Below are 15,105 nucleotides of genomic sequence, written 5' to 3' on the forward strand. Positions count from 1 at the left end.
GGAGAACCCCCTCTTGCTATTTTCAGCTGTAGTGACTGGGAATTGAGAAGGAAAAAACAGGTTGTTGAAGAAAACGAAAAATATTTAGTACAGATGTTGGTAGCAAATACCAGTCCTGTGAATGAATAATAATTACAGATGTGGCCCAACTCATGGTCTCCGGGGCAAGGTGCCAGAGGATTCAGGCTGCGGGAGGACCAATCGGGAAGCACGGCTTCTTGCCCTTTCAGCCAGAGTTCCAAGGACAATGAGGCTGGCTACGTCTGTATAATATACTATTGAAAAAGGAAGATCCCAGCAGGAAGAGTAAGGCATCCGTGTTTCACACTCTTATCACTTCATCAGGTGTCCATAAAAGTTTGAAGACTATGGGGCACATTGATGAAGCGCCGGTACAGGTTATTGCACCCGGTCCTGGGCTTACTTCCACTGACTGAAACAGGAGTAAACGCTGGGAAATTTGCGATAACAAGTACTGGCACTAGATAAAGGAGATGCTATGGAGGTTGTTATGACTTGCATGGGAGTTTCGGTGTGATAGAGCCCCGATTGGCACTATTTGAGCTTAATGAATATCCCTGTGAGTAGCGCTGCCTGGGATGTTGCACAAGTGAACGATTTTCAGGCGAACAGCCTGTGGTTTGTAGAATCTAGTAGTGAATAAGGGGTCTGTAGGAGACGAGTAATAAGCAGAGGCTTTTATTTAGCCTGTGTCACACCAGGTTATCCCTTTGTAAGGGCTCACTCACAATTCCCAGTCCCTATCTGCCAGGCTGGGAGGATAGGGCTCTTTCCCTCCGTCTGGGTTGGTGTCAGTGGGGTGCACCCTCTGGCGGGTTCCAGGGTCCGCTGTGTCCTGGAATAGAGGGTCTGGTTCCCTGGGATCTCTCTGACAGCACACACCTCCCATGTGCTAGAGAGATCCCCTGCAGATTAAGCAGGAGGCTTTTCTACCTGACTGATGAGCCAGGTGGAGACTGGCTAATTGTCTGTAGATGCAATTAACCAGCTCCCTGCTGTACTCATCAGCCAGATACAAGCTTTCTATTTGGAGCCCTATTTAGACCGGGGTTAAGGCCCTGTTACTGGCTCTATTTATCAATGTAGAGAAAAGTACAGTATGTAAGGACAGGTTTGTTTACGCCTAATGCAGAATTGTAATCTTACACCACTGATATCATATTGAGGATGTTTTTTGGGCAAATAAAATGGAGAAAGAATGGTGCACAGGGACGTTAATTGAAAGTCAAATTAAATAGCTTAATAGAGAGAAAGATAAAAGATTTAAAAGTCTATGGCACATTGAAGGACACGGGTACAGCACGTAACACTGGACACATCAACATGATCTGAAGTATCCTTACTTATTTCTAGCATATAGACAGCTTGTCGTTTATTTTCTTGTGGGGCTAAAGCCCTACAGTAGTCTTCTTTATCTTTATCATAACATACAAAGAAAAGTCCCATGTACATTTGATGGAAATGCACCTTAAACAGGATGGTATTACGTTGCTGTCCGACGTGTGTGCACGTTTATACTACGTTGTTGGCAGTGAAATGGTGCTAAATCTGGATATTCCTTTGCATGTTTTTATGAAGTTGGATGCTATTCCCTTCAGGCCTGTTCACCCCATAGTAATGGGGTTTTCATTATTTACTTTGACAGTCTGCTGGCTCAGGCACCAAGGGCTGTCGCTGCTTGCACTACAAATCATTTCTCACCCTGTCGCCACCGAGATGGCAATTTTACAGCTGGCAGCTTTAATCATGTTACATTTGCAAGGTACACTTTGTTGGGAGTATGGGATTTCGGAGAAACTGCTTGCAGAATGCCTTTCTCATGACACTCGGAAGTTGAGTTCACAATTGATGTCCGAAGAATTCTGCAAATCTTTGATTTTCCCATTGTACAAATATTGGTCTATCAAGGAGTCTACTGTATGTACAGCAATTTCCAAAAAGTTCATGCAAATACAACCCCAGACTTGTGTCTTCTTCTTCAAAAGACTTGTTGTTCTATGGACACTCTTCTTTACGTCCATACATCTCCCCGTTTGGGGCAATTGTAAGGCAAATTCCAGGTTTGTGAATACACGTGGTCCTCGCGTTCCGACGTTTCACTTTTTTGGCGAATGGTATACGCAACGCTTTATAATAGAAAACAAAGAGGAGTTTTCAGACACCAAAACACCTTATCCAATGCTCATATCCTACTCTTTATAATGTACGTACCAATGGGCAGAAATTGGCTTTCGCTTTACGACAATTGGCTACCCGACACTATTTTGAAGAACGCATTGTGTTGGATAACTGAGGAGCGCCTGTAATCTCTTCCAACCACATGGTCTAACTTTTTTACTTCCCTAGATGTCACATTATCACATTTAGGGCCTTTTTCTAGATCTGCCAAACCGACCATTCGAGCCATTTTCGGACGGAAATCCCACTTGAAGTCTATAGGGATTTTCAGCTGAAAACGCCCCTAACATCAGCTTTAGCAGATATAGAATTGGCCATTAAACCCTCTAACCTCCTACATCTTCCAAATACCCCTGATCTTTCTTTTATTACCGTAATCTGTTGCCTAACAACACTCTTTCCCTATGTCTGTTGACAGACCTCATCCCCCGACTGCCTTTCTGCTTAATTACTTTGTAAAAATAATTTTTAGATCAACACTGCTTGATCTGAAGAAAAGAGCATTACTCAGGAAAGTGTCTTTAGAAAACGGAATATTCTGTTAGTCCGAATAAAGAAAGGTATCACCTACTATAAAAGTACTCACTTTTCACACAATTGCCACTGGATTCACAAGGTTGGAAGAGCATGAAACAGCCGTGATAATGGGTTATGCCACTTCAAAAGCAAGGATGCTTCTTTATTTTACATTGGTGCAGGAAGCCAGAAACAACTGGAAAATACTCCTCCCTTCATCAGATGTATGTAAGGGAGGAGTATTCATCCTGAAACATTGTGTAAAATAAAGAAGCATCCTTCCTATTGAAGTGGCATAACCCATTAGTTCTGCTGTTCTAGTCTATTCCTTCATTGACACACGAGTGGCAGCAGAGGACATTCCTAACAGCCCAGCACAGGAAATAGAGACTGGTAGCCACATCTGCATTACATGCTAAACCAAACAGACGTCATGCAATGCAGGGCAAGGCGGTTGCTTTGGCCCCCGTGCCTTTGGGGGGTCCTGCGCTCCCTTCTCTCCGCAAGACCGGAGGAAGGAGCTGGAGGAGGGAGCTGGAAGGAGCGTTGGGCCCCTCGACCGGCAGAACCCACTGGTGTGAGGGGGAGGGGACCTTACCTTCTCCAGAGCGGGCCTCCTCCTGCAGCGTCGCATTTTCATGGTGACATCACATGACGCGTTGCCATTACAACGCAACGTCATATGTCACCGTGATGTCATGACGCCGCAACGCTGCAGGGGGAGATTCGTTCTTCAAGGTAAGTACCCCCACCACTTCCACCAGAGAGGCCCCGCTGCCGGCGTACCACCTTGTGCCCCGGACATACTAAGGCCGGTTGCGTGTTTGCCGCTTTTTGTGCAACTGGATTGCTAAGGTTTCCAGAACCTATTGGGTAGCCTACAATACATTATTTTATTATCTACACTGATATGAACTTTGACATTGATCTTCTGACTTCATAACTGGAGCAAAATCATTGGTGAAGGTCTACTCTATCGGACCAAAACCGTGGAATGAATAAAAGATAAGAAAACACCTGATTTTCTGGAGTTCTCATTAATGTGTAGCTCATTAAATGACTAAGAAATGTGGTTATCTTTACTGGTCCAATATTGCGGCCCCAGGATTATTTCTGTGTGAATTGCTCCAATGTTGTTCATTTCTATTAACTTGGCACATTCGACTTCCATTGTTTCTGCAGGAGACACAGGTTTACGAGCTGTCATCGGTGAGGCAGACGCTGCAAGCCGATCTAGAGACCTCGATTAGACGTATCGCGGATCTGCAGGCAGCACTAGAAGAAGTCGAATCAAGTGATGACAGTGATACAGAAAGGTAATTTTATTTGAAACGACATCTCATAGTATTCTAATACTACAGTGGCTGCTGAAAGTTAGTAAATAGAAATATCAGATTGTTCGATAGAATATAGTTTGGGGTATTTTGAGGACAAATTATAGCTAGCGAGTTAAAATTAATGATATTGCAATGGTCCGTGGACCCTCAAACAGAGCGGATATTACTAAGTGTACAGTAACGACTTGATATTGGATGTTCTGCCCAGTGTTTGATTTATGCTCATATAGTAGTTGTCATAGGTTTACAGTATAGTAACATTGATACTGGCCCATATTTACTAAACAGTGCTATGCCATGAGACACTTTCTGATGCCGGAAGGTGTCTTATGTCATAACACCCCTGAGTAAATATGGTCCATTATACCTTCTTTTCCCTTTGGGGGCTTCAATGAAGAGAAGAACACGGCAAATAATCCTAATAACGAATTTATATGCGACCTTTGCTGTCTGCATGGTATAATGTGATATACAATAGATCCACACACATTGTTACAGTTGGTATGAGGAACCTACAAAGTTTAAAGCATCTTTCAATGTACAAACATGAAGCTGAGAGCAGAGCTATAAGGTAGATAGGCCTAGACCAGGGGGTGACCTTTTATTTCAGGTGTGCCACTGTCCTACCACCCTCCTCTCTCACTCCATTCTCCCCCTCCTCCTCTTATTTGATCCCCCCTCTTCTTACTCAATTTACCTCTCCCTCAATCTCCCCTTAATCTCTCTGAATCCCCCCTCTGCACACGCAATTCCCCCCTCTTCCTCTCACTCAATATCCCCTTCCTCGTACTGGATCCCCCCTCTGACACGCAATTCCCCCCTCTTCCTCTCACTCAATATCCCCTTCCTCGCACTGGATCCCCCCTCTGCACACGCAATTCCCCCATTTCCTCTCAATCAATATCCCCTTCCTCTCTCTTTTTTCCTGAGAGGTGGGCCCAACTTCCTGCGCCAGCAGGGGTGGAGGGGATGGCAGGCCATTTTAAATGCCATCACTGGCCACCCCTGGTGTACAGTAATTCATTAGCGTTTGCCACAAACAAAAGCATTTTTTTTCATGGGCAAGTCATCAGCATTGTACAAAAATATTGGGACCAGCACCAAAATGACTAAATACCGCAAATGTTTTCATTTTTATGGCAGTCATCAAATCCCGATATTTATCGGAACCGGGCTAAAGCTAAAAATAAAATAAATAGTTAGCCCTATCTCTCCTCTGTATATAATGGTGTGTGTGTGTGTGTGTACAGTATGTGTGTGTGTGTGTATATATATATATACACAGCTGCGTCAACCTTTATTCTAAAGCAGCCGAAGCCGAGCCGCTCTGATAACTGCGGCCAGACGCGCTCTGTTTTCCAACGTTTAGAAATTGACTTTCATTCAAAAGAGTTATGTAAAGTACAGTTATGTAAAAAAGACACTGTATTGAGTTTTTATTATGAAACGCCTAAATTGATACAGTATTGTAACTTCTTCAGTACCAAGGTCAATTCACAATGGACCACTGTGGTTTTTTTGTTTAAACACCTGCAAGTCGATACATTACTGTAGCCCATTAGAATTCATTACAGTTCATGAATATCTGCCACCTGGCGGATACGCGAAGAATTGCCCACAATTAAATCCGAACCATTATAATTAAACAGATTAACCGCAGATCAGCCGGGTGCTGGACGGCGCGACTGCGGCATGAATGCGGTGAAGCGCGTGGAATTTAGAAAATGCGACCGCTATGCCCCTGAGAAGTTTTAAAATAAAAGCTGCCGCAGCAGTGTGTATATATATATATATATATATATATATATATATATATATATATATAAAAATAAAACCATTTGGGCTACTAAGGGGTTAATATCTAGTTAAAAATGTAATTTGTTGTATCGTGTGTGTGTGTGTGTGTGTGTGTGTGTGTGTGTGTGTGTGTGTGTGTGTGTGTGTGTGTGTGTGTGTGTGTGTGTCTCTGCAACCCCGCCTTTCACCATTATAACCCAGCACTTCCACTGCAGCAAGGGATTCTGGGAAATGACATGCAAATGAGCACACAGGGCCACTATTTGCTTCAAAAACCATTTTTAACATGGTTCCCTATAGGCTCAAGCTTGCTGCATGGTCACAGCTTTGAGCACAGCCAGGGTTAAGGTGCATACCCAGAAAACCCACCCACAGACAGCCGTTTCGACCTTAATGGGTCTCATCAGTGTGGGGTTGGTTAACTGGGTATGCAAAGAAGCTAAAGGATGGGGCCTACCATAATACTGAGTTAAGTTATGGTGAGTAAAAAAGTGACAAAAAACCCTGCACAGCAAAGCAAATATGTAAATACAACTGTATGCTCATCTGCATGTCTTAAGCAGGTCTGCAACCCCGCCTTTCACCATTATCACCCAGCACACAGCACTTCCACTACAGCAAGGGATTGTGGGAAATGACATGCAAATGAGCACACAGTGCCATATATATATACACACAAAATACACGTTTATATATATATATATATATATTGTCGACAAATCACCAAAAAATGTACTCGCCGAACAAAAAAATGTACTCGCCACCTAGTACCACACGTGTGCTGCTTGGGCCAATAGGAGCTCGCCACGATGTTAAATCCACTCGCCCGGGCGTGCAAATGTATAGGTTTGTCGAACACTGTATGTATATATATATATATATATATATATATATATACACACAAAGACAAAAACAAACTGGAGTAGCGCCTTAGTGTATTGGATTAGAATTTAGAAAAGCTGTGTCAGATAAAATTGGATTATAGGGCTATACTGACCAATGGATACCTAAAGATGATGACAATTTATACACACACAACAAATTACACATTTAACTGGATAGTAGTTATCAAATGGTTCAAATGGTCAGCTAGTCATGGGTTGCCATTTACCAGCTGACCACAGAGGGCTAGAAATGTGTTAATACTGCACTACCTATCCGGCTACCTACAGTAAGTGGCTAGTAAGGCATTGCCATACAATATAGTAACGATAATAATAAACGTACTTCTCTTGTTTATCAGTCCCTGCACTCCCCACCTTGCCCTGTAGGTAGGGAAGGTCAGACTACCACATTGTAAAGGTGTTTTATACCTATTTGCTAAATTGGAGAATTGGTAAGAAGATCAGAACCTGAAAAGAGGGGCCAAACACCTCCCCAAAAAAACGATTGTACTCCTATTTTACTTCTAGGCCATAGGGCAAGAGAGGTCAGTTAGGTGTAGGAGATCTAAGGATACCAGGAAAGGGGGTGGGATGTTTTTTTAAAGTCGTCATTATTCAATCCCAATGGGGGACTGCATGGGTGCCTCTTATTTCTCACAGCAAAGCACTAAAAATGCAAGGTGTTAATATGCGAAGAATAAATACGCTTCCAATAAATTTATGGATTAAAGCAATTCATTTGTGTGTTTTTTTGTGCACACAAAGGACTCCAGTAGACGGATTAAAGATTTTCAATACATTGCTCAGTTGTTCAATAAAAGCCCTGTGTTTCCTTGTCAAATTTCATTTATTGCACAATCTACTTTGAGCTCCCGTTACGGTGAGCAATTTAGAGCAGGGCCCATGCTGGAGACTTTTATCAATACCTCTCGCTGCTTGAACTCTCATCTTTTTTTTTTTCATTTCCCTTCCCAACTACTTTTTCTTTAGACTTGGAAAAAAAATAAAAATACAGAACAATACCCCTGGCACAGTGCTGCATCAACAGTCAGAGGAGTCAGACAGGGGACAGTATGTTTTATAGGGACACACTTTAACCTCTAAACACATTTATAGCATTGCAAAGCTACTGAGATATAGTATATGAATAAACTCATTGTAATTAAGTGCTTATTGTAATGTTTAATACGAGTTGGATAGGCAGAGACTATTTGCATGTATGTATGTCTTTATTTACATAGCTCCATTAATATACATTAACAGCAGTAATACATGTGACAATCATATAAATAACAAATAACACATGGTGGGAAGAAGCGCTTCAGATATAAAAGGGACACTTAAGAAATGGAGTCCCTGCGCCGAAGAGCTTACAATCTAATTATAATATATGTCTGCGCTTCATTGTACCCTTGTAAAAGCCGATTTAAAACCTGTGGATCTTACAGATTTTCAGAAAATCCTCAAATTAGCCCAATTATTTTGACTGAAGCACCTGCGCTCAAGCAGGGGGCATACTTGAAACCTGGACGGTTAGTGGCCCTTGAGGACTGGAGTTGGGAACCACAGAATTAAACAGCCATTACATTGCTCTTTGCAGAGAATAAAGCAGTCTGCTGTTTACCTGCAAATGTTCTTCTTACTTTAATCTCTTTGGCTGCTCGAGTGACCAGGGATTGTTTGTAACTGTAAGGCCAAGACCCATACAGCCTTCGCCCGCGCGGAGGCTGTGATGTCACCCGCGTGAAGCGGGTGTGTTTTGCGTCCATGGGGGGCGTGCCCATGGGTGGCACGGAGATAGTCCGTCCTCATTGGGCGAACCGCTCACGTGATCTGCCTGCGTCCGGGCTGTCTATGGGCACGATCAATGCCTTTCGGCAATGTGATGGCGCCTCAGCGCGGTCTGCAGTATTATGGACCTGGCCTAATGCACTTTCCTCTTCTTGCTGTTTCCCAACAGCTGTTGAGTCCGGCTCCAAAGGGGATGTGCAAGTTAGCCTGCTCTGCTCATATTGGTTCTTTGTGCAGTGCAATGGAGTCTGGGTGTGAATGCAGGGAAATGTGTGCACCAACGCTTGCTGTTGTGTCAAATGTAGGACATTTGTGAATAAGCTGGACACAGATTGTTAGGCAAAGAGGTTTATCACACTTTACACAGGTAAAAGGGAGAAGAAAGTAGGCCCATCATTTGGTATGTCTCATTATAATGTGTGTCATGTATTTTCTCTCCGGTATCATGAGTAGGTTAATTGGCACAAGCTGGCAATGCCTCACTTGGCAACTATTGTGGGTAAAACAAGAGGATAGGGGGCTGTAGTGCCCCAAAAGTTCTGGGGCCTCCACGTCCCTTCTAGTACCCACCACTACAGTAAGCTTTGGCAGCGATACAGCTACGTGGGTGTCATTTTGCTCTGCTTGGCAGTGATTGATTTGCTCTGCTTGGCAGTGATTGACAGGCACGGAGCTGCAAAAAGTCACTTCCCAGAATTCCCAGGGGCAGCGCTCGCACTCGGACCACCAGGGTAGCAGCTCCATCGGCAATAGTTCTGCACCGGAAACTATTTGTTGTAAAGCTACTTAGATACGGTCCATAGACCCTAGTATAGTTCAAGACTCCCTGTAAATGATTGGAGCAAGCAGCGTGTTTTCCTGGCAAATTAACCATGTTACTCAACTGTAGTGATGCAATTCTAAATGGGTTAAACACGTACAGTAGCACCGCTTAACAAATATGGCCCTAAGACTTGGCGTTTGATGTCTAGCACTACAACTAGTTAACCAACAATTTTAGAGAATATAGCCGCCCTCATAGTTTCTCCCACTTCATAGACCAGACACTTCGGTACATGTTTTCTAAGCAATCCTATTTCATCATATAGAACATTCGCTTGAGGGGTGTCTTCTGGTATTCCATCTGCCCGATGGAATACCACCGCTTAGTAAACATGGGCTGCAATCAGAAGCCCTGTCTAGCAGACAGCCCTGGAAGCCCTTCTCACCCCCCCACCCCCCCCCCCCGAGAGGCTCCGTAAATAGATTGAAACGATGCGCTCCCAGCATTGTCAGTTCCAACCCCGGGAGCAATTGGATTCGATGCGCATGTGGAATTACAAGTCTGTGGCAAGGTATCTGCGATTATAGGTATGAATGTTTAATCAGAGATACCTGTAGGGAAAGAAACATATGAGGTCTAATGACTTGGAACATTGACCTCTGGAGATGAAGATATGATTATATGTTCCTGACTCCGGTGACATTCTGCATTCAAGGGCAGAGACGCGCAGCCTTTGGGAGCTGAGTTTGCAAGTGAAGAAAGCTGTGTTCTTTGTCAGTAGATGTGACTTGTCCCTCACTGAAGCATCTCATATAGCTGCAGTAGTTGCTTTCTGTGTACTAATAGCCCCAGTAAGCAAAATACACAATCATTTGAAAGCCCTTTGGTGTTGAACACCTTCTCTGCTATTGTTGACGCTTAAGACACTTGACTTAAAGGAGCAGTCCCCCTTATAAGCGTACGCCTGCCGTATATCACACAGCTTTTCAGCACAGGTTTAAGAAGTGCAGAGTCAGTAACCCTACTCACAGACGGCTATTTTGACCTTTTGGGTCTCAGTGTGAGGATGGTTATTCTGGCTATGCCGTGTGGAGCTGGAAGTGGTTACAACCGGACACAAAGAAAGTTTTGGTGAGTAATAAAGCCTCCAAAAAGGGGGGAGACAGCTTGACAGTGTTTTAAATGGAAGTCTATGTAGTTTAGCCAGTGTCATGCTTCCCCCCTCTCTGTATTGTATTCTGTATAATTCCCCTGTTCTGTAAATGGTTTTTTATACTGTAAATTGCTGTGTACATACTGTGCTGTTTAATAAATAAAATAGTAATAATGTCTCCCACACAAAAGAATTGACACTCTATGGTGACGTTATTGTGAAGAGGCTTTTTTGGTACTGTTTTATCTTTCTGTCTGTGCAACATTCAATAGGTAAATACTGTAAGGACCCCATAACACTTGGACAATAATCCGTATTCTCAGTGTTCGACAAACCTATACATTTGCTCGCCCCGGGCGAGTGGATTTAACCCCCGGGTGAGTAAATATTGGCCCAAGCAGCACACGTTTGGTACTAGGTGGCGAGTAGATTTTTTTGTGTGGCGAGTAGATTTTTTGGTGATTTGTCAACCACTGCGTATTCTGTACTGTCCATTATGCTTGCCCTTGGAAAGAACCAACACACAATATATGAGCCAGCACCCAAAACAAAACAAAAATCAACGCAAAAAAAATCTAAATATATGATGGTGCCTCCAGCGGTTATATCGATAACAATTCACAAAAATGGCTATATTACAAAAAATACATATTACCAACGTTCCGATCCATCAGGACCTTCATCAGGCCGTGGTTCGGTTTGTTACAAATGTAACGCAAATACCACAGTTATTTCTGTATGACTCCGTATATCAAAGCGTTTCTATGAAATGCAATGGTAATGTTGGTGCTGTGTATCCCAAAATATTACACTCGAGAGATCAATGAATCTGTACATCTATATGTTCTCCTTGCATACAGTACTTGTCTACTGTACATCTGTACCTTCTCCTTCCATACTGTACAGTTGTGACGGGAGGGGGTAACCAGGCTCTATAATAAAGGTCATGCCCGTTTTGGTTACCCCTGCTCCGTGTATAAGGGTCCAAGAGAGTTAGCTCTTGGGCCCAGTAACATTGTATTACTGCATTATACTGTCTGTAATAAAACCATTGTTTGTGCTTTTCCCTTTCCAGGCATGCCATCAAGCAGGTGTTGCTAGGGTATGAGTTTCAAAGGGGGATGTTGCGGAGGAACCGTTGACAGAATGTGACTAGGAGGTTGGGGTCTGGAGTTGTTGGTTCCCCCATAAATGTACCCGGGAATAATGCCTGATTCTCGGATACATGTAGGCACATTGTCCCGGCAATATCTCCCCTTGAAAACGCAAGCGCGACTCACCACTATGGTACCCTGCTTCAGCACAGCCCAGAAAGGAGAATGGGGCACAGGGATAAACATGTATTTCTGGAGCTGAGGGAATCCCTAGGTTAAGGGGGATACCCCAGCTAGTGCCAAGGTGACCCACAACCAGTGTAGTGTTTGTGGGTGCCCCAACCGTATATAAGGTTGGGGGGGGGGGGGGAGACTCTGAGTCCAAACTGAGTCACAAGGAAACATGTGTGGGGAAATAAAAAGCAGGCAGAAAAAAAGAGAAAATGTTCCTTTTCTGTTCCCTGTACCCCAAGACTCATTATACTTTAATGTAGTGTAATATGTTTTTACATTCGGAACCGATGTCCAAACAGGCTGCCTGAGCTAGCCCATAGGTGCCGGTATGTCTGCTGGACATCGAGGTTCAAAGCAGTCTGAGGATCCCCAGAGGTGTGAACAGCATTTGGTCAACGGGGAAAGGCGGAGAACTAGGTCCGGAGATCAATGGCAGTCCTCCAGGATGCCACTTGTTCTGCCAGACCTAGTGGAACCTGCCCGGCGGGTGGCATTGGGATGGCTGGGGGGGGGGGGGGTGGGGTGTATGTGGCAGGCTTGTGCATTCCTCTTGGCTGTTTCGAATTTCCCGTTTTTTTAGCCAGCTCGGCTCCGATTGTTTTTTTGGGAACGTTCCCACACGCTGATTCGCTGTCCGCTCGGCTCCTATTTTATGAATGAAGAAGAGAATACTATAAGAAGCTGTGAGCCAATCAGATGGTGTGTCCCCCTTGAGTCTGAGCTGAAAGAGTGCGGGCGGGCTTTTCAAAGATGCTTTGTTTGTAATAGCAAAGCAACCGGCTTCGATTTCAAGCCTGAAAAGCCTGCCCACCAGAAACTACGTCCCAACTTTTGCGCCCAAGTTCTCAGAAACGAACATAGCGGACTCGGCTGGGATTTTATGCCGATTTGAGTTCCAGGAGATTCATGAGTGACCAAGTTCTCAGAAACGAACGTAGCGGTGGCGTGTGGACTTTTATGCCGATTTGGGTTCCAGGAGATTCCGGGCTAAGTCCCGGTCAGGGTAAAACTCTCCCATAGAGTTCCCTGTACCTAGGAAAGTCTAGTTTTCAACCCCAGCCCCAAAGTAAGTGTGTCTTTTCGTATGTATTTTGTATTTCATTGTGTGTAAGCGAATTTATGCCGAATAAATTACAATTTATTTCTCTACCTTTGTTTTGCTCAATGAATGATCCCGTTAAAAAGGTGTAAATAACCTGGTCTCCTATGGCAACAGTACATTCCTAGTCTACTATACATCTGTACCTTCTCCTTCCATACATTGCTGGTCTACTATACATCTGCACCTTCTCCTTCCATACATTGCTGGTCTACTATACATCTGCACCTTCTCCTTCCATACATTGCTGGTCTACTATACATCTGCACTTTCTCCTTCCATATATTGCTGGTCTACTATACATCTGCACCTTCTCCTTCCATACATTGCTGGTCTCCTATACATCTGTACCTTCTCCTTCCATACATTGCTGGTTTCCTATACATCTGTACCTTCTCCTTCCATACATTGCTGGTCTACTATACATCTGTACCTCCTCCTTCCATACATTGCTGGTTTCCTATACATCTGCACCTTCTCCTTCCATACATTGCTGGTCTACTATACATCTGCACCTTCTCCTTCCATACATTGCTGGTCTACTATACATCTGCACCTTCTCCTTCCATACATTGCTGGTCTCCTATACATCTGTACCTTCTCCTTCCATACATTGCTGGTTTCCTATACATCTGTACCTTCTCCTTCCATACATTGCTGGTCTACTATACATCTGCACCTTCTCCTTCCATACATTGCTGGTCTACTATACATCTGCACCTTCTCCTTCCATACATTGCTGGTCTACTATACATCTGCACCTTCTCCTTCCATACATTGCTGGTCTCCTATACATCTGCACCTTCTCCTTCCATACAGTGCTGGTCTACTATACATCGTTATGGTACCTTCTCCTTCCAAACAGTGCTGGTCTACTATACAGTACATCTGTACCTTCTCCTTCCATACAGTACTGGCCTACTGTGCATCTGTACAGTACCTTCACCTTCCATATAGTGCTGATCTCCAGTAACAGGATTCATTAATTATAATAGGGGTTCTCTCCAGCGAAGAACTTAACTTGATAAAATGTTAATTTTTAGAGGTGTCCAGTGTACAGCATTACTTACTGTACTGTGTGTTTTACTTCCAGGGATAACCAGTCAAGCCTTGGGTCTGTAATAAGCCTGCAGCAGACGGCAAGTGTCAGGTCCTGGTTGGCATCACCTTCTGGAAGCAGTGTGGATGGACGCTTATCAAGACAGTCAACATCTGATCATTTGAGTGCTCACAGTCTAGGGTAAGAGATTGTGTGAAACAGCTGAGTAAGTATTTGGGTGATCTTGGCCGTGTGTGTCACCAGGAAACATATTCAGTCTCACTCATTAGAGGCCTCAACCCCTACCATCAGTTGCCTCGTGTTTAAAGGAGCAGTCCCTCCTAGGACCGAAATGTACTAATGGCTGTTACATGTTAAAGTTAACGCAGCACCGCCGGAGGGAGCGCTGAGTGACCATGTCCCTGCTGAGCTGTCTGAGTCAAGGTAAGGAAACTTACAGAGGCCCTGCACGGTCCCTGGCATTTAATTTAAATGCTTTGGGGAACAGTATGTGGCCTCTTTAAGTGCCGCGCACCCCTGATCTAGGGTGTGGTCTGCCTGCCTGCAGAATGAGGGAGATAACCCTTCAGTACAGTGCCTCACAATGTATATGTATACGCATGCACATCTCTAAAGATGTCTGCACATCCCTCTGTGATAGGCTGATCGACCAGTCACTCACCCAGCAACAGCCAATGAGACTGCACATCCTCTGTACGAGACTGCACATTGACTGTTACATCTTCATTGTCACATATGACGTGTTTTTGAAGTTCAACTTGGAGTTGAAGAATACAAGAACCGGACTCTGCACTTCGGGCATGGATTTATTATAATTCCCTACACTGCATTGTCTTTGTAAAGCGCTGAGTAGACAGTCTGCACTATATAAATAAAGATATACATACATCTGCCTCTGTGATAGACTGAGCTGCCTCTCACTCACCCAGGAAACACTGAGGGAGGGGATTTTAATTGCAGTGGAGACAGCAAGGAGACGAAGCGGCAAATGAGAGGAGGGAGCACAGAGAGGAGCAGACACAGTAATGTGAGGAGTGCAAAGAGGAGCAGGGCATGATGGAGGGGGGTAGGAGACAGAGAGACAGTGGAGAGCAATGTGCACATGGAGGAGGAAAGACAGGAAGGTGAGTAGGAGGAAACAGATACAGCAAGGAGAGGAGGAGACAGATGAGTCGGAG

The 15,105-nt window shown here is 44.1% G+C and overlaps 1 protein-coding gene across 4 annotated transcripts in view; it reads left to right on the forward strand.

Annotated features, from left to right (window-relative positions):
- The window catches only part of MYO18B (myosin XVIIIB), a 345,583-nt gene that overhangs the window by 301,513 nt on the left and 28,965 nt on the right, over positions 1-15,105 (forward strand). For 2 of the 4 annotated variants that reach the window (XM_075568956.1, XM_075568958.1), the window contains 2 exons: positions 3,898-4,031; positions 13,961-14,107. In XM_075568956.1, coding sequence (XP_075425071.1) covers positions 3,898-4,031; positions 13,961-14,107 — 281 coding nt within the window. Of the gene's footprint in view, positions 1-3,897; positions 4,032-12,348; positions 12,456-13,960; positions 14,108-15,105 lie in introns of those variants that run through there. The other 2 variants (XM_075568959.1, XM_075568957.1) reach the window with 2 other exon arrangements.

Source organism: Ascaphus truei, chromosome 13, assembly GCF_040206685.1.
Source record: "Ascaphus truei isolate aAscTru1 chromosome 13, aAscTru1.hap1, whole genome shotgun sequence".
In the NCBI taxonomy this organism is placed as follows: domain Eukaryota; kingdom Metazoa; phylum Chordata; class Amphibia; order Anura; family Ascaphidae; genus Ascaphus; species Ascaphus truei.